At 33.9% G+C, this 18,445-nt stretch overlaps 2 protein-coding genes and 3 pseudogenes across 2 annotated transcripts; 4 read left to right on the top strand and 1 right to left on the bottom strand.

Moving 5' to 3' along the window:
• Positions 1-170: 170 nt before the first annotated feature.
• LOC120140970 lies at positions 171-3,510 on the top strand (annotated as a pseudogene).
• A 108-nt stretch (positions 3,511-3,618) lies between these two features.
• Positions 3,619-5,366, top strand: LOC120140969 (annotated as a pseudogene).
• Positions 5,367-7,895: 2,529 nt separating this feature from the next.
• LOC120140716 lies at positions 7,896-8,823 on the top strand (annotated as a pseudogene).
• A 1,288-nt stretch (positions 8,824-10,111) lies between these two features.
• LOC120140697 (AUGMIN subunit 1) lies at positions 10,112-12,852 on the top strand. Its single transcript, XM_039155674.1, has 6 exons — positions 10,112-10,426; positions 10,511-10,643; positions 10,727-10,861; positions 10,949-11,072; positions 11,773-11,910; positions 12,532-12,852. The coding sequence occupies exons 1-6, from the start codon at positions 10,159-10,161 to the stop codon at positions 12,637-12,639; spliced, it is 906 nt and encodes a 301-aa protein (XP_039011605.1). The 5' UTR covers positions 10,112-10,158; the 3' UTR covers positions 12,640-12,852.
• A 2,675-nt stretch (positions 12,853-15,527) lies between these two features.
• Positions 15,528-18,074, bottom strand: LOC120140715. Its single transcript, XM_039155704.1, has 3 exons — positions 17,582-18,074; positions 16,915-16,991; positions 15,528-16,233 (listed from the first exon to the last, which is right to left on the bottom strand). Exons 1-3 carry the CDS (start codon positions 17,789-17,791, stop codon positions 15,594-15,596), a joined length of 927 nt encoding a protein of 308 aa, XP_039011635.1. The 5' UTR covers positions 17,792-18,074; the 3' UTR covers positions 15,528-15,593.
• Between the last annotated feature and the right edge of the window lie 371 nt (positions 18,075-18,445).

Here is an 18,445-nt window from a genome sequence, read left to right as displayed (position 1 = left end):
ATAATGTAAAATCAAATATATATATATATATATATATATATCAAATGAATAAGTATTCATTTGTAAATAAATATTTAGATGAGACAAAACAGTCCAAAGACATATCAAGTTCTACATAACCTAAAACATACAAATAAACAAAGGGAACCATTAGTAACATCTTAGTAAGGATGATAATAGGTTTGGACTAGTTTTGATTCACTCAAATTCGATTAAAAAGATTAGATTTTTATATTCAAATTTAATATGATCTGAAGTCAACTTTAAAATAACATGATTTGATTTGAACTCGAATCTAAAATTTTAAAATAAAAATTTAATTTGATCATATCAAGTCGGGTTAAAATTCACCGAGTCTGGATGAAGTGTCAATGCTTATGTCTATATAATAATTGACTGTCAATTTATGTACAAGATTAATATTGATTAAAATAAACAAATCATCGTCGAGTAAACTCCAGAAAATAAGGCTTCTTCATCCCGAGAGTATAATGTCTTAATCTTCAACAAATCAATCTTTTAAGAAAAAAACACAACACTAACATTGATATAAGGCCACAATAACGAAATTACAGTGGTCAAGTAAAAGGACCATCCTTCAACACAAGCCAAAAGACAGGCATGTTGTAATTTTTCACAACAAAAGCTAAAGATGATGGCAAAACCAACTTCAACGCAAAAGAAAATAATGAGAACACTGAAGAGACTAAGTTGGAGAAGCCTAGGAAGGATAATGAGCAATCCAATACTTCGTCTGAGAAATCTAAGAAGGATAATGAGCAATCCAATCCTGAAGGTGGAGTAAAAAACAATGACAGCGGTGAGAATCTGGGTGGACAAAGGTCAGAAAACAGCAATGAGAAACCTTTTTCAAATGAGAATGACAAGAAACAGATTCTGAAGATGCTGAAAAGAAACGCAATGAAAGCTCCCCTTGGACTAAAGGGGATAAGGTAGATAAATATGCTGACTAAAAGCTCTGATGGTCAGGTGAAAAAGAAGAGCTCAGATGAAGTTTTTCCATCTGATGCTCAGTCTGAAAGCTCTGATGGTCAAGTGAAAAAGCCGAGCTCAAATGAAGTTTTCCCATCTGGAGTTCAGTCAGAAAGCTCTGATGGTCAAGTGCAAAACACTCGAATGAAGTTTTCCCATCTGGTGCTCAGCCTGAGCTTATGAAGGAACCCAAGATTCTGAATGGATTGTTCTCTACTCAGGCGGTAGAATCAAAAAATGAAAAAAAAATGCCCAGTCATCATACTCGTCACCAAAGGAATATACTTGGATGCTTTGCAATTCGACTGCCGGGACTGATTTTATCCCATGCCTCGACAATTGTGAGTCCATCAGGAATCTCCATAGTACCAAACATTATGAACATCAAGAGAGGCACTGTCCTGAAGTATCATCAACCTGCATTGTTCCTCTTCCTAAAGGATACCGAAAAGTAGGGACAAGGTACTTGAACCTAACATGTGCTGGTTTAACTATTCAAATTGATTTTGTTCTTGATAAGATAAATTAACAAAAGCTTCCATCCTGCCGCAGATTTGGTATAGAAATGTTCCCCATTCCCAACTAGTAAAATTTAAAGGGGGTCAGAATTGGTTGGAAATTTCCGGGAATTACTCATTTCCTAGTGGTGGAACCAAGTTTAGGAGAGGTGCACTTCATTAATTGACTTCATACAAAAGGTGGTTGGAAATGTTTGAGCGTGTGGCTGTGTGCACATATGATATATCTGTTTCATTTCTTTCCAGACAGTCTATATCTGCTACAAATATTTGATTTGTTTTAATATGAATGCTTGTTCACCACTCATGGAATTACCTGTTGCATTCCAATCTTTTCCTCTCCTGCATTTTCTATCAACTTACCCTTGATGTTTGGTTACTTCTGCAGTCTGTTCCTGATATAGCGTGGGGAAAACGCTCTCATGTAATATTGGATGTTGGATGTGGGGTTGCCAGCTTTGGGGGTTATCTTTTTGAAAGAAATGTACTCACTATGTCCTTAGCACCAAAAGATAAACACGAAGCTCAAGTACAATTCGCACTTTAAAGGGGAATTCCTGCTGTGTCTACTGTGATGGGTACTAAGAGACTTCCCTACCCTAGCAGTGCATTTGATGTTGTTCACTGTGCACGATGTAGAGTGTCATGACACATAGAAGGTATATTACAAGCTCCTCCATAAAATTTTAATTACGAGTTGTCTTCAAGTCGTTAATCAACCAGTGCAATGCATTTTATGAATCTGGCTGTGCTTGAATATTTGCTTGTCTTAGCAATATGCAGTTGGTAAACTCCTCTTGGAGCTCAACCGTTTGCTGCGACCTGGTGGTTTCTTTGTGTGGTCTGCTACTCGTGTTTATCGGAGAAAAGGTGAAAATGTTGAAATCTGGAAAGGTACGTAATTCCATTGTACTTTTTCTGGTCTTGTATGAGAACTCTATTGTGTCTTACTCCTGCTGAATTTATTTGTGGATTTTGAGCAGCTATGATTGAACAAACGAAATCTATGTGCTGGGAGTTTTTAAACAAAACTAAAATGGAACCAGTAAATAAGATGGCTATAGAAACATTTAGAAAGCCTAAATCTAATGACTGTTACGAGCAAAGGTCACAACAAGAGCCTCCACTATGTCCCGAGTCTGATGATCCAAACGCGGCTTGGTAATACATCCCCTCCTCCCCCCCCCCTTTTTTAACTCGGATGTAAAAACTATATTCTGACTAAAACCATTTCTAGTACCTCATTCTAAGATAACACCAGAAATATCCACTAAGCAGTAAACAATATGCTAACTTGCATTCTTTGAGTAAGGTATTCAAAATTTCAAATGCTCTTTTTGTAAATTAGGCAGAAGAACTATCTGGTTGACTTGTAGATCTTTTCGTTATTACTTTAGCATAAATATGTTTCTCTTGCAATATAGCTACCCAAACAACCATTTAATTTGATTCTATCTATAGGAATGTGTCACTGCAAACATGCATGCACAAAGTGCCTGTAGATACATCAGAACGTGGGTCTAAGTGGCCTGACCAATGGCCAGAAAGGTTGGAAAAACCACCTTATTGGTTGTCGAGTTCCCAAGTCGGAGTTTACGGTAAAGCAGCACCGGAGGATTTTACTGCTGACAGTGAGTACTGGAAAAGTCGAGTCACCAAGTCATACATAAACAGTATGGGAATAGACTGATCATATGCCCGAAATGTCATGGACAAGAGCGCTATTTATGGAGGGTAAGCAACGGTTACAACGATTCGACCTCGTTTCACCTTTTGTTATGTTGTTGTTTCATCACCTTTTCCTGGATTCCGACTACGGTTTCCTCTCAGATTTGCTGCAGCACTCAAAGATAAGAATTTATGGGTCATGAATGTCGTCCCGATCGACTCTCCAGACATACTTCCGATAATATATGAAAGAGGTCTGTTTGGTCTATATCATGATTGGTGTGAATTATTTAGTACCTATCCGCGATCTTTGGAGCTTCTTCATGGTTAAAAAGAGGTTGGTATCAGTATTTTCCTTGATGTGCAGCAACCTATGTCCCCGTTTCCAGTATGAGCCATAATGTGCTATTGGTCATCTGCTTAGCCCTTTGACTGTGCTATGGTTTACGAGCACGTAGGTGTAATTTCAAGGCTCTGGTTGTCGAGGTCGATCAAATACATATGTAAAAAACTAAATTATATTAAAAATTTAAAATTTTAGAGAGTGCAACGACCTCCAATGATTCTCTTTGGTACATCCTTGAATAACTATTGTTCAAGCTCCAATTTTTGTTTATCAATTGATTTAATTAATAGATTTTACTCAAATTAGTCGAGTAAAGTCGATAATAATGACCAGTTTAGTTTTATAGATGATTAAAGAAGATTAATTTGGTCAGTTATTAGTTATGAACTTTCATAACCGAATTAATTTTATATACTTTTAAAAAATTTAATATACTTATAATATATAATAATATATAAAATTTTAACAATGGGGTTGGTTCAAGTTGAGCAAAAAAAAAGTAATTTGGTATCGTTTAAGTAGATCCCAAATTTAAAACTTGTATACACATAAAATCTTTATTAGAAGACTCATCCACCAAAGTCAAATGTACAATACAAATTTATCTAGATTAGTCAGGACAAAAACCTGAAAAATAATTTTAACCAAATTTGACTTTAAATCAATGTGAAGTCGATCTAAATAGATAAATTATGATTTAAATCGATTTTTCAATCTTCTAACTTTTTTTTATAACTTGGAGTGATTATAAGGTAATATATGTTCAAAATTTTCTTAACTAATTGATAACACACAATATAAACGTAATTATTCGAACTCGAATCTTTTAAAGAAAATAACATTCTCCTTTACCATAGAAACCTCAATAAATTCATTGATTTTGAACCGATCCATTTATAACTCTCCCGAAAAGTATTAATTTAACCATAATAAACGTGTGAAATTTCAATTACACTTCCCCAACGAGAAGGCAATGATTTGTCAATGAGATCTAGTCATAGTCATAGCAATTTCACATACACGACGAGCGAGTCCCGAGGACTCACTTGGTTGAAATAAGGCATTGTTTTAGTTTCACCTTCACCGCCCTACTTTCTTGCAAATGTTTCCATCTATTTCACCCCTAAATTAAACCAATAATAATTCTCTCTTAAAAGCATTGTGGGAGATTTTTTATCCTAAAAAAAATGGATGACGAGCTTAATCACGCAAACGTGACACATAGACTAACAAACCCGAAAGCCCACGTGTAACACGTAATGATAGCACCGTCAATACCAATAATAATCATATCAACAACAAAAAATAAAGAACAAGACCGTTTCCTACCTATAGCAAATGTTAGTAGGATTTTGAAGAAATTGACACCGAGCAACGGGAAGATCTCCAAAGAAGCAAAGGAAACGATTCAAGAATGTGTGTCGGCGTTAATCAGCTTCTTCACCGGAGAAGCCTCGGACAAATGCCAAAGGGAGAAAAGGAAGACGATAAACGGAGATGACATCATATGGGCGATCTCCACGTTAGGGTTCGAAGAATACGTCGGACCCTTGAAACTGTCCCTAAGCAAATATAGAGACATCGAAGGGGAGAAGGTTGTGTTCCCAAAGCAACAAAAACCAGAGCTGCAAAAACAACAGAATCTCCGGCAACAACCATCGGGATATGAACAGAATTTAGGTTTCAACAACAACAATGTATATTCTACGTTAAATGTTTTGTCTCATCATCATCACCCTTCTTTTGTTCCCTCGGACCAACCATTTCCTTTGCCTTTCTCTTCCAATTCCTTTCAAAAGCAATTACAGTAGCATGAATTTGATTCTGTCGGACATTGGTAAGAACAACTGGATTTCCTGTCCAGTCTTCTTCAACTACATTCATATGCAATGTTAATTAAGTTCATATATATACATTAAAATATTGTTATTACTAATTTTCATATATACATGTTTTTTCTATGTAGTTTTACATAAATTACAAGTGTAAGCAAATTTTAATTTCACCTTAATTTCACCATGCATGTAATATTATATGGTGAGTAGGAGCTTTACCATATTAGGGCAAAGCTCCTACTAGTCCCTTAACTTTCCAGTGATGGTGATATTTATAAACTATAAAGCATATCTCATGTTTAATAAAATCAATAAATAAACTATAAACCAAATTGCTTTTGCATGTATTAATAAATCAATAAATTATTATTCAATACACTGTTAGTGAAAAGTTCTCTTTCATGGGTTTTTAGTAGTTAAGAGATTTATTGTTATCTATTTAGGTATTGAGTTCGAATACTGTACATACAAGTATACAAATCTAATAATTAGAGTTTTTCTTATCTACGGAAATAAATAAATAAATAAATTAAGCCTTCAATTTTAAGTTTAAAAGAATGAACATGCTTAATTAAGGGGTTTTTTTTATAGAAGTTAGCAAAAAATAATATTAAATGTCAAATTGAATAATTAAAAAATTAATATATTTGAAATAAAAATTAAGTATATCTTTAGAACCACTTTAGATTTAATTAGAACTTGTATATAGCTACTCACAAAATAGGAGAATAGATAGGGGCATGAAGTGATCTATGGCCCTCCTTAAGTTAAATAATAACAGCAACTTTAATCCCTCTCAATTATCAATAATTCAATTTTAGTCCTTTGAAAATATATTTTTAGCTTTGATTTTTCAAAATTTTATAAATTTACCTCAATCCAATATTAATTTCCTAGCTTCGACCCTGACAATTTCGACCTTTAAAGCTTAAGTATAATTATCTACAATAACGATTCCATTGATGAAGTCAAACCCATTTCAATAAGCATTAGATATCTTTAGTTTCACCATCATTCTTATTAGATTTCACATCAACAACTTCAGCATTGCCGTCGTCGGGAACTTTGGCAGAGTTACGAGCGTACAAGCTACCTAATACCATCCTGAACCAGAACGCCCACAACAATAAACGATACATCGTGCAGTTACGATCCAGAACGTCCAAGGCATGCAAACGAAGAGATACCAAGAACGGGAAGCAAGTCCGAGGATTGATATTCGGGAACGGTAACATAAGCCAAGAGGCAGCCACCTCCGGCGACGGTGAAGACAAACAAAATGCAAGCTATGGTCCATATGCACGTCCGGCTAACAGCTTGATAAAGTTGTCATTTGGGGAAATCTACAAAAGAATCGGTATTATTCAGACAAATATGTTCAAAGGCTCGTTCACGCGTAAATTATGGTTAACGTTTGTTAATATTTCAAGGAACAATAGAGAGAAAGACAACAATGTTCGGTTTACGTTGATGTTCACGTCTCATGAAAAGAACACATATTCTTTGTGGAACCAAAATATTCTTCGTTTCCGTTAATTTTTAGGGTAAATAATATAAATAAACAATAATATATGTTAAAATGATGATTTTGATTATTGAATTTTTAAAAGTTATAAAATATTAATCAAAATGATTGAATTGTTATAAAAATAGTTATTAAATTTTATTAAATTAGTATAAAATAATTATTAAACTTATTAAAAAATTATAAATGATATTTAAACTCGTTAAAATTTATCACTTTTTTTTTTTAATATTTATGATTTTCTTACAAATCTACCAAATAGAAGCATATTAATAATTTATGTACACCACTAATTAGACGTCTAATCAAATTATCAATAAATTTATTTATGATTAAATGTTTAATTTTGGTTTTATTGTCAATTTTATATTGATTTTTTATATTTGATTTAATTAGTTAATTGATTAGATGTCAACAATTAAAGTAAAAATAAACATAATAAAGTATACAAATGATCACCCAACTATATGATATTGTTTTGTTTGAGATTATGAGATCATATTTTATCATGTCTTAGTCAGCGCGTTAATATTCAACTTAGACTGTCATCAATTTCTTAACGAAAAAGGATAAATTTAGAACATAATGAATAGTCGGATGACCATTTACAACTTTTAATAGCCGATGGACTCAACAAAACAACTTCTTATAGTAGGATGACCATTTTATAACTTTTAATAATTGAGTAACTCAATAAAATAACATATTATAATCGAGAGACCATTTGTGTACTTTATCTAAATAAATATTCAAAATAAATTTACAACGAATATGGAAACATCTTTCATAATTTTTGGGAGATAAATTTAAAATCAAACTAGAAATAAATAATTTTGGTGGTTCACGTCTTGAACATGAATGGAATCCGTATTCTATATTGGTATACAAAATCTCAATATAATAATAATAATAATATATTGGTATACAATTCTTTAATATAATCTGCATATATTTTTATTTTGGCCATGATAGTTTATGATTCTTTAACATCTCCATTGTATCAAAAAGAAATTCATCATTCTCATCTAACTCCGTCAAACGCCAGATCCGGGAAGATGGCAGGATTGTTCGACAAGCAAGCAGACCTTTACTCCGATGCAAGGCCAACGTATCCCTCCGACTGGTACTCGATGCTCGCCGCTTGCACTCCCCGCCACTCTCTAGCTTGGGATGTCGGCACCGGCAGTGGTCAAGCTGCTATTGGTGTAAGTTTTTTTGTTACTGTTTTTCTTCTCTGAAAATCGTGTGATCGGATTAAGAATCAGTGATGTTTCCGATTCTTTCAGGTCGCCGACCACTATGATCGAGTGATCGGGATCGATGTGAGTGAATCCCAATTACAGTACGCGATCCCACACCCGAAGGTCAAATACGTGTATACCCCGTCGTCAATATCCGACGAGGAATTACTATCTTTAATAGGCGGCGAAAACTCGGTCGATTTAATCACCGTGGCCCAACCGCCCAAGCAATCCACTGGTTCGATCTTCCCAAATTCTACTCTCTGGTGACCAGACTTTTACGCAGGCCTGGCGGCGTCCTCGCCGTCTGGTGCTACAACGACGTCGTCGTCAGCCCGACGTTCGATCCCGTGATGAAGCGATTTCACGACACCACGCTTCCTTATTGGAACCCTAGAATCCAGTACCTCTTCGACGGGTACAAGACGCTGCCTTTTCCGTTCGAAAGCGTTGGTTTGGGATCAGAGGGGGAGCCGTTGGCGTTGGACATTCCTAAGAAACTGTCGTTCGAGGGGTTTTTGAGGATGTTGAGATCTTGGTCGGCGGTGGTGACGGCGAAAGATAAAGGTGTGGATTTGTTGTCGGAAAATGTTGTGAAAGACTTTGAGAGTGCCTGGGGTGGGTCTCATTTGGTAAGATCAATCGCTTATAAGGCTTTTATGCTTGCTGGCAAAGTTAAGCTGTAATTTTCATGGGAGTATTTTCATTCAGAAATAAATAATTAGTTCAATATTTAGATAAGGGTCTACTATTTTCAAAAACACTCATCTAAAAGTCATAATCTTTTATAATATCAAATAAGGACCTAACACTCTTGAATATACTCAAATAATAATCTAGCATTTAAAATAAATTCAAATAAGAGCCTAATATTTTTTAGTCTGTTGAGACAATGATCTAATGTTTTCTAATCCTTCAAATGAGGGCCCTTATTTTAAAAATATTTTCAAAAGATCGACCCTTTATTTGAACAAATTTAAAAACATTACTTTTAAACAGATACAAAAATATAAATATTTATTTGATTATTTTGAAAAGATTCTGCTTTTATCAGAATAACTTCTAAAGCTTACATATTTATTTAAACATTTATCATAAATAATGTATGTAATATTAGTGAGAGAATTATATAAAATGGTATTTATACAAAAAATATACTGGTTTTAGTCATTAAATTTGGTTTGGTCACTCAATCTTAAAAATATTCAATTTCATTATTTAACTTTTTGAAATTAACTTTTTAGTCAATCTATAGTGCATTATTTAACATTATTGTAACATAACATCTTTCGTATAAATTTATGAAAAAACATCGTGAATTTTCTTCTAATTTTGTGGGGGATCTTAATTTATTAGTTTAGCTCCTAAATCACTAACCTCAGAGAACTAACAAAACTTGATAGACAATACCTTTATATAAATTAACAATTTAAATATTATGTAAACTATGTGAATAGTCCTTTTTGTTTAGGGTCTGTCCGATTTTGGTACCAATTTAAAAATTAAGGGTAAATAATCCTTAACATTATTGATTCGTCTGGTTTAAGTATCTCTATCGTTAACCCTTAACGAATATATGACATAGCTGAGGGACTAAAATCGAATAGGAGTTAACGACTGAGGGACTAAAATTGAACGAGGGTTAACAGATGAGGGACTAAAATCGAACGAATCGATAATGTTAGAGACTAAAATCGAACAGATCAATTATGTTAGAGACCATGTACATTTAATTTTTAAATTAATAACCAAATTCGGTCTCATAAAAAACAAAGGAGACTATTTGCATCGCTTACCCTTTAATATTTGAAGATGAAATTCTTTGTAACTAAAGTAAAATGTCAGTTTTCAATATAAAGGGATAAAATATTATTTTGAATCAAATAAGGAGTAAATGTGCAAATTGAAAAGTTTTGACCGGAAACATTTTGGAAGGGGCTTTTAAATATATATATTTTCCTGATTATCTATCCGCCTTCTTGTTCAAAATCAGATTCAGCAGCACTCGCTTCCGACTCACTGCTTTAAAAAAATGAATGAAACGATATCCGGAGTGGGCGATCCGGTGGTAACGGATGCAACGAAGGGCGGAGGATCCGAAGCTGCTCGAATTGCGGAAGTGAAGGCGTGGCTGGCGGCTCAATTCGATGCCGTCGGGAAAGAGGTCCCCGATTTCGAATACACTTCGCGAAGCATTGCCCATCTGTATAATCTGACTACCGTCTCGCAGGCCAAGACTCAAGCTGCCAACATTGTCGCCAATGATTTTCGCCAGAAAGCCGCCGAATACCGTTCTCAAGGTCCCCAATTTGTTTAATTGAGTTCTGTCCATCTAATTTAAACAATTTTATCTTGTTATTCCTAAAACTATATTTTCTTTATAGCTGCACGAATTAGAGAGATATTGGAGAGCGTCGGATTAGCGCAGGAGAGTTTGCCGTCTAATGTGGTTGCGTCGGCGCAAGTTCTGGCAAATGTTGCTAATTTATTGAATATTCGGGACACCGAACTTAGTAGGTGGGTTGGTTTCGATTTACCATGTTGATTTTCATGTATTATATTTGGAAATTTAATGAGATTGGGAAAAAAATGGAATCTAGTTTTCTTGTAGCAATGGGTGATATTTCTTTGAGAAAAACTGGGGTAGATGAGAAGAGAGCTAAAGTGCACAAAGAGTCCAAAACTCTTCTGGAGTATACTCGAAAAGCAATTGCAAGGCTAACCTATTTGAAAAGGTAAAACTTGTGCTTTCGGCCCCTAATTGAGCTCTTTGTTTGAATCTATATGGTTTTTTTAATTGAGAAGTTGCATTTTTTATGTAGGACATTAGCTCAACTAGAAGATGATGTGGCTCCATGTGATGCTCAAATGGAAAATTGGAAAACGAACTTGGGAGTTATGGCATCAAAGGAGCGACAGTACATGCAACAGTATAACAATTATAAGGTGTGATCCATTTGTGTTATTATTATTATTTTCCAGGAAGCATTAAGATGCAGAACTAGTTCCTGAAATTTAAGCTGTTAGGCCATGATATGATCTATTTACCGACTAAAAAAGTAAACTAATGGATGGAAGAGAAGCTGGCATTGCCATAAGTTGATGAAACTTGGATATTCATGATTTGTATTGTAGATGACTGGTGGCTGGTTTAAAGTTTATGAATGCCATATAGAAATGTAGATATGACAATTCAATGTAATAAAAGAACCTTTTATTACAATTCAAATTTGCAGATGAATAAAATGGGTTGAAAAGGTAACTTCAAATTTTATATATAGGTAGAGCTGGAATTTAGTGTATTATATTCTGTTTTAAACCCAGAAACAGCATGCCTGGTTGAGGTACCTTAGCAGTAGACAGAGGTTAAAGAGAAGAAGATTACAAGGTTGATATTTCTAAGCATCCTGTAAATTATTCATTATCCAGGAAGATATTTGTTCTTAACACACCAGTTATTTTGAAAAGATAATCTACATTACATCAATATATTTGGTTGATTTAAGAATTATGAAGCAAGGATGTAGCTGTTTTTGTTTTTTTTTTCCTTATTGTTAATTTATTGAAGATTTCGGTGATCAAATTATCACCTATATGTTGCATGAATTCTTTCTGCATTTCATTTATGCTTAATCTTGTTTGACAGGCATTACTAAATCGCGTGGGCTACTCACCTGAAATTAATCATGGGGTGTTGGTGGAAATGGCTGAGCACAGGAAAGATTTAGAGAAGAAGACCAAGCCCATCTTAGATACTTTGAGGAGTTACCAGGACCTGCCTCCGGTAATATGTTATTACGGTTGCCATTGGAGCATTATCATGCTTTGATGTTCATGTTTTTTCCTACACATATAAAAAATTTCTACTCCATTATACTTGGTGTTTGTTTCCTATATCAAACTCTTTGGTACCGATTCGAGAGTCCTCTAGTCCAACTGGGTTCATTAGCCGTCATGTCTTGTGTAAAGCTACAATGGTTAAAATGTATTGTTGATGTATGAGGTTGCCATGCATATTTATAGTGAAGCTTCACATAATCTTTTCTGTATATTTCATTCTCAATATCATTCATGGCATTGATATAACAAATGAACAGAATCTATGTTTAATTTTCTTGTTAAAAACACAAGTACACACACTTTTTCCACGTGTAACACATGTCAATGAGTCGTAATACAGATGATGTTTATTCATCTGGTCTATGTTCAATTTTGTTGTCGTCCTTGTCTGGGATGTTTTAGATTAGGCTGCTTGTTTCTATATATGTGCCTTTGACGTAGTATGTTTCTCTTTGGTACTTATTTTGGAGCTGCAACTCCTTTTACGGTGCTCTAATTATGTCCTCACCGATAGTGAGGGAAGCTACTCTAACAAGCTCATTATTGCCATTTTCTTGTTATGCAGGATAAAGCTTTAGCTGCCTTAGCAATTGAGGACAAGAAAAGGCAGTATGCTGCTGCTGAAAAATATCTCGAAGATGTGTTGCAATCAGCCCTTGCTACGTCAGATTGATTGGCTTCGAATGTGTTGATTTTTTTATTATTAGAGAACTTCTGAAAAGGTGACTTTTGTTCTGGTGGTTGAAACCAAAAGACGAAAATGCCGACTTCTCATTCGGATTTAAGGTCCCTCTATTTTGTGTATTGTGATGTTCTATAAGTGCAGACAATTTGTATGATACAAGTTATAATGTTGTTATATTGTATTAATTATGTACGCATTGACTAAGCTCCTGCCCTTAACCTTTGTCATCAACTTTTGTTACCCGGGAACTTGATTTCTGTATTATCGTTCCATTTGAAGACTACTTGTATCATATTCAGGCCAAAATAACTTGGAGCTGCCAGTGGTTCAAAACCATGAAAAAATAAGCCGAAAGGTTCAACGGGAAACGATAAGAGGGGTCATCCAACATGAAAAATACATCACATATTTTAGCCTAATAGTTAAAAGCTACACAACTAATTACACAAAACGGATGTCCGTCCGACTGTCCGTCGGCCACCTACTGAAAACCGTCAGAGTTCGGCAACATCAAAAATAAGCCAAGATAGACAAAACTATGCTGTGACACCTTTGATTCCCATTATCTTTTGTACAGGGTATACCATGTCTACTTCCTATGAGTTATCAGCAAATGCCTTGTCGATTGCTTCGGCATGATCATGCAGAACGTTCCACTGAACCAGAAGAAAAACGATGAGTGAAATGTCCCCCCAAATCATTATTATAACAGAAAGCATAACTTTGTGATTCATACCTGATCCAGACTTTGACAAAAAAATCATAAATAAAATGTTCTCTCACCCAGAGATTCCAAACTTTGAGAAGTCTATTGCATGAAAAAACAGTGGGAAATCGAACCCATAAACCAAATTAATATGAAAAAAAAAGTCAGTAATCTCAAGGTAGAATATCATGTATAGTTTGGGGCAGGCAACATTGGCAAGGGCGGGCTTTGATGCTAAGTCCCTCTTACCTTTTTTTGCCAGGCATCTGTTTGCCATCCTTAACATAAAATTCACGAATATCAACCCATATTTTGCCATTCCAGCTCCTCACTGAAACTCTTCTATTCTTGGACTGCAGCCATGAACAAAAATGATTTCCACATTTCATTAACTTTGTTCAATATAAAATTCAAAAAGAAAATTCCTAAGTCAAAAATTCCCTAGAATTGCGTATTTTCGAGAGAAAAAAGAGCCATGAAATAGAATATATAAATAGGGGAAACAGCAAGAGCAAGTGTAGGGCCGGCTCTGGGCAGGGGTAAGAGGGGCTCCCACCCAGGGCCCATAATTTTAATTTGTATTAATTTATTATATTTTAATATACTAAATTAAAAGTAAGACTCATAAATATTAATATATCATTTTCTTATATTAATACAAGAGGGCTCATAAACTTATTTCTTATTGACTTATTGTTCTCATCATAATGTTAAAAACTATATTAATATATTAAATTAAAAGCGGGGCTCATAAATATTAATAAATTAAATTAAAAGCAGAGCCCATAAACTTATTTCTTATTGACTTATTAAAAAAATGTTGTAATAATTTTAAGATTATTTTTTCTCATAATAATTTGTCGGATGTTGATGTAGATGATTTTTTTTTTCTGAAAATAAAGTGATGCAATTGACTTTGCCAAATGTATTCATGTCAGCGCTTGAAGTTATTGAGTTTGTTAAAGCTAGAGATTGTTATCCTAATGTTTCAATTGCTTATCGAATCTTATTAACAATGCTGGTAACGGTAGCATCCGCGGAAAGAAGTTTTTCAAAGCTGAAATTATTGAAGAATTACTTAAGGTCAACAATGTCACAAGAAAGATTGAATGGGCTAGCTATGTTATATATTGAGAAAAATATATTGGAAAACATTGATGTTGACACTATCATCAATGATTTTGCATCAAGAAATGCTCGAAGACAATTTTTTTTATAAGTATTTATATGCTTAAATTTGTTTTTGACATTTTTGATATTGTAATGAATTAATATTTATTTAATTTAATAAAAAATTAATTAAAATTTTATATTGCATATTTTTAATATTCTTTTAAATTAGGGTCCAATTTTTTTAATTTTACCCCGGGCCAAGAAAAAGTCAGAACCGTAGAGTGACCTCGCACACGAAAATGTTTTCAGAATTCATTTATGGCCAATATGTGCATAGCGACAATAACTTTTTAGATAAATTTATATTTTGATAACAAAAATAACAATTTAGTCATTTAAGTTTTAATTGTAAATGAATTTTTATGAATACTTTTTAAATTTCTTACAAGTATAAAACCAGCTTCTTATTAGCTAAAAATGAGAATAATATTCTCTGCAAATTGATCTCACATCAACCTATGTAAATTTAGAAAAAAAATATAAAAGAAATTGACTCAAAAACAAAATTTAATGACAAAAATATAAATTTACTCATGGTTGAGTAACCAAAAATATAAATAGAAAATAAAAGTATGTTATACACTTAATAGTAAAGTGACATGATTATATCAATAAATAAATAAAATAATTTGATTTTAACTTTTTAACATAAAGTAATTCAATTGTAAACATACTCTTAACATAATAAGATGTGAAGCAATTTACTAAATTTTTTACTTAATTATTCATAAATCTTCAATGCCACTAAATAATAAGCAAATGCATTTTATAACATTCAAACTCACAATTCCTTTAAACTAAAACTTAGTAAATAAAGCTTTGAGATTGTTTTTATATCACAGAGATGTGATAAATAACTATAATTATACACACATGCGCGCGTGCGCATCATTAGAGGAAGTAGCTCTATTAATCATTGAATGAGATTAATATCTACAGGTATCGCTAATTATAGTAATTTAACTGTAGGTGGAATCAGTATGTAAAAAGAGGCACGTCAAACATGAAAATCACCTCAAAATTGAATTACTTGCGACAGAGTGTCAGAATTGACAAAATGAGATCAAGTCCTCATATGTTCTTGTTGAAATTTGGAGATACAATTGCTTACCACGGGTTGCGAAGGACAAACGGGAAGATTAAGATCCGGAAGTTCACCACATGTTGCCTCATTCTCCCTCGGCTCTACTTTGGTGGAAATTGCTTCCTTGATGTCACCAGTCATCGGTTCTCTCACTGGAGACTCAAGTTGTTTACAATATTCTTTTCCCAGATAATTCTGGTGTGTTGCTACAGAGTTTATATGATTTCCAAAATTGCTAGAGTGGATGGTTACACTCCTATAGTGACCGGTATCCTTTGAATTTAGTAGAGACATAGAGGCATCATCATTCGAGATTCCCGCGTGTGACGAGTGTTCGGACTTGGTTCCGATGTTAGCAGGTTTCTTAATTGAAGATCTTACAGGATAAGTCAACAGTTTATGGTATTTCCTGTCATGTTGACTCATATCTGTTAAGTTCTGCAAATGAACAAAAGATTCTTCTTGAAGCAATGTGCTGGTTGCCTCAAAATCGGTCCTCCCCTGTTCCACTTTCGACTGTTTACTTGGTAGATGACCATGAACTTTCTCTCCTTGAGCTTTGGCTGTATTTTTACTCCGTTTTCTTGATTGTTGAGCCACCGACAATACAAGCTCATTTCTGGACCAGAACAACATATCAACAAAGAGGAGTAAAATTGACAATCAACTTAAATTATCTTCTCCAAAGTAAGGCATGAATAACTTTAAAATCAGCAACCAAACACAAGCATGCTTCACCCATCAGTGATTACATGCTCAGTATAATAGCTCATATTGAAAAAGTTAAAGGTTGTAACTTATATTCCTAGCTAGATTAGGACAAAATGTCATTTTGTTGACACTATCCTCGCAAGATTCTGATATACAAGAACTTATGCCTAGAGCAGACTTTTATGGAGTATATTCTTGTTAAGTTGTTAAATGCTATATATATATATATATATATATATATATATATATATATATATATAAGGAAGAAAGCAACTACTACAAAGCCAAATGTATCTTTCAATGACTACGCATTTACTAAAATTGAGTCATTTTGTCTGATACATTACATAAAATTTGAATGGTAGAAATCAAGATCATGGCTAAGGAAAGCAATAAATATTAATCATTAATATATTATCTTTTAAATAATTTGAATTAATTAATAAAAGGAAACTTTCACAACTAGTATACACTTCAGATTAGAGGGGGCAAAACCAACAACTATTGTTTCCTGGATCATCTCAACAGCCAAGAAGCCAAACATATAAAAAGAAGAATGCTTGAACAAAGGCGGGGAGGAGGAACTCACACGCATTCCAATTTCTTAGAATTTACCAGTAATCCATTCTGTATAACTGTAGGCTTGCTGTCTTGAAAACATTCATCCTGCATGAAAATAAACAAACCAACATTTTTAGTGATAATTAACAACTTCAGATATCTTGGGAATAGATGAAAACCACCTGTAATGCAATAAAAAAATACCATTGCAAGATATAATTGAAGTACTAGCAAAAGAAACGAACAAGAGAAACCAAATTGAAACATGATAAACTGGTTGACCTTCAATTTGCTGGATGAGCTGTTAATCCTTGGTACAAAACTACAAATACAAAGGCCAAAACCCAACTTGCAAAATGATTAACAGAAATCAAGGTTCATGCATTTCAAAGAACCACAAATATACCTAAAACATGTTGCTCCAAACAGAGATTTAAATTGTGGTTGTGGTCGCATTTTCGATTGCATTGCATCATGATTATGAAAAAAGGGTTTCGGAGGACAGCTTTACCACTATATAAAGGCAGCTATTCCGACAACGGACTGCTATTCAAATCCATCCAAGCATACCCAAATAGTATATCCATACAATTAAAAAAAAGTTCCAAACTCCAATCGTAGAATATATTTCCAAATATATAGATAAATTGAAGCAATAAATTAAGTTGAAATAGGGTTCCAACAAATGCTCTCACCAGAGAATCCTCGGTCTTTCGGGCAATCAAAGGAGGAGACGTGCACTGAGAACCTTTGACTAGCCTCTTCCAAGAAACTATCGTGGTCTCATCAGGCCTGAGCTCAATTGAGAACCTTTTCCTGCTAGCTAACAACCGTGATGGCGAACCGGCCGAATCCCTCGAAGAGCTTTCCCCACCATAACTGATCCTTCTATCACCTTCCTCCATGCGGGGGGGGGGGCGGCTCTTGAAACTTTTCGTTTCTCTATACAGTTGGAGCTGAAGAAGTTAAAACCGTCGAGAAATCGAAAGGATAATAGCGATCTTTTGCGAGTGGGATAGGGTTTCAAGCTGTTGAAGTGATGTGGTCAAAGAAATCTGTTGAACTTTGATTCGAATATGCATTTCTCTAGTTGGAAAAAAAAAATCTACATTGAGTTTTAAAGCTTGTGACGTTGAAAAAAATTGGATGGCTAGCGGTGGCAGAGACAGTGACCGGGCGACAACACCACCTAAATTAGGGTTCGTCAAGAACAGGGGTTAACTGTCACGTTAGGGTAAAAATAAAATAAAATCTGCATCCTAATATTAAATGGCTTAATTTTATATTTAGCCCCTGAATCTCTCCACTTCTCTCGATTTGATACTTGAAGATTTTTTGTCCTAATCTGATTCCTATACTTTTATCCTTAATTAATTGAAAAATATGTGTCTATATTGTACATTTTGTTTATTTTAAGTATTTAGATTTTTTTTTGTTATATCCTTAGTTAATTGAAAAATATGCGTTTAAATTATATATTTTGTTTATTTTAAGTATTTAAATTTTTTGGTTAAAACAAGTGTCTACCTCTAATTGACGCTAATTTTTTTTATTTAAAT

This window comes from Hibiscus syriacus, unplaced genomic scaffold (genome assembly GCF_006381635.1).
Source record: "Hibiscus syriacus cultivar Baekdansim isolate YM2019G1 unplaced genomic scaffold, ASM638163v2 tig00110788_pilon, whole genome shotgun sequence".
Classification (NCBI taxonomy): domain Eukaryota; kingdom Viridiplantae; phylum Streptophyta; class Magnoliopsida; order Malvales; family Malvaceae; genus Hibiscus; species Hibiscus syriacus.
The sequence above is the reverse complement of the archived record's forward strand: the minus strand, read 5'-3'. Positions and strand labels throughout refer to the sequence as shown.

Excerpts from the sequence above, each read along its gene's own strand:
- LOC120140697 (XM_039155674.1), top strand. The coding sequence starts at position 10,159 with ATGAATGAAACGATATCCGGAGTGGGCGATCCGGTGGTAACGGATGCA. Across the intron at positions 10,427-10,510 it reads CGCCGAATACCGTTCTCAAG|CTGCACGAATTAGAGAGATA; the intron begins GTCCCCAATTTG and ends TTTTCTTTATAG. Across the intron at positions 11,911-12,531 it reads GTTACCAGGACCTGCCTCCG|GATAAAGCTTTAGCTGCCTT; the intron begins GTAATATGTTAT and ends CTTGTTATGCAG.
- LOC120140715 (XM_039155704.1), bottom strand. The coding sequence starts at position 17,791 with ATGGAGGAAGGTGATAGAAGGATCAGTTATGGTGGGGAAAGCTCTTCG. Across the intron at positions 16,992-17,581 it reads GAAAGACCGAGGATTCTCTG|GATGAATGTTTTCAAGACAG; the intron begins GTGAGAGCATTT and ends ATTTTCATGCAG. Across the intron at positions 16,234-16,914 it reads TCTAAGAAATTGGAATGCGT|AAATGAGCTTGTATTGTCGG; the intron begins GTGAGTTCCTCC and ends GTTCTGGTCCAG.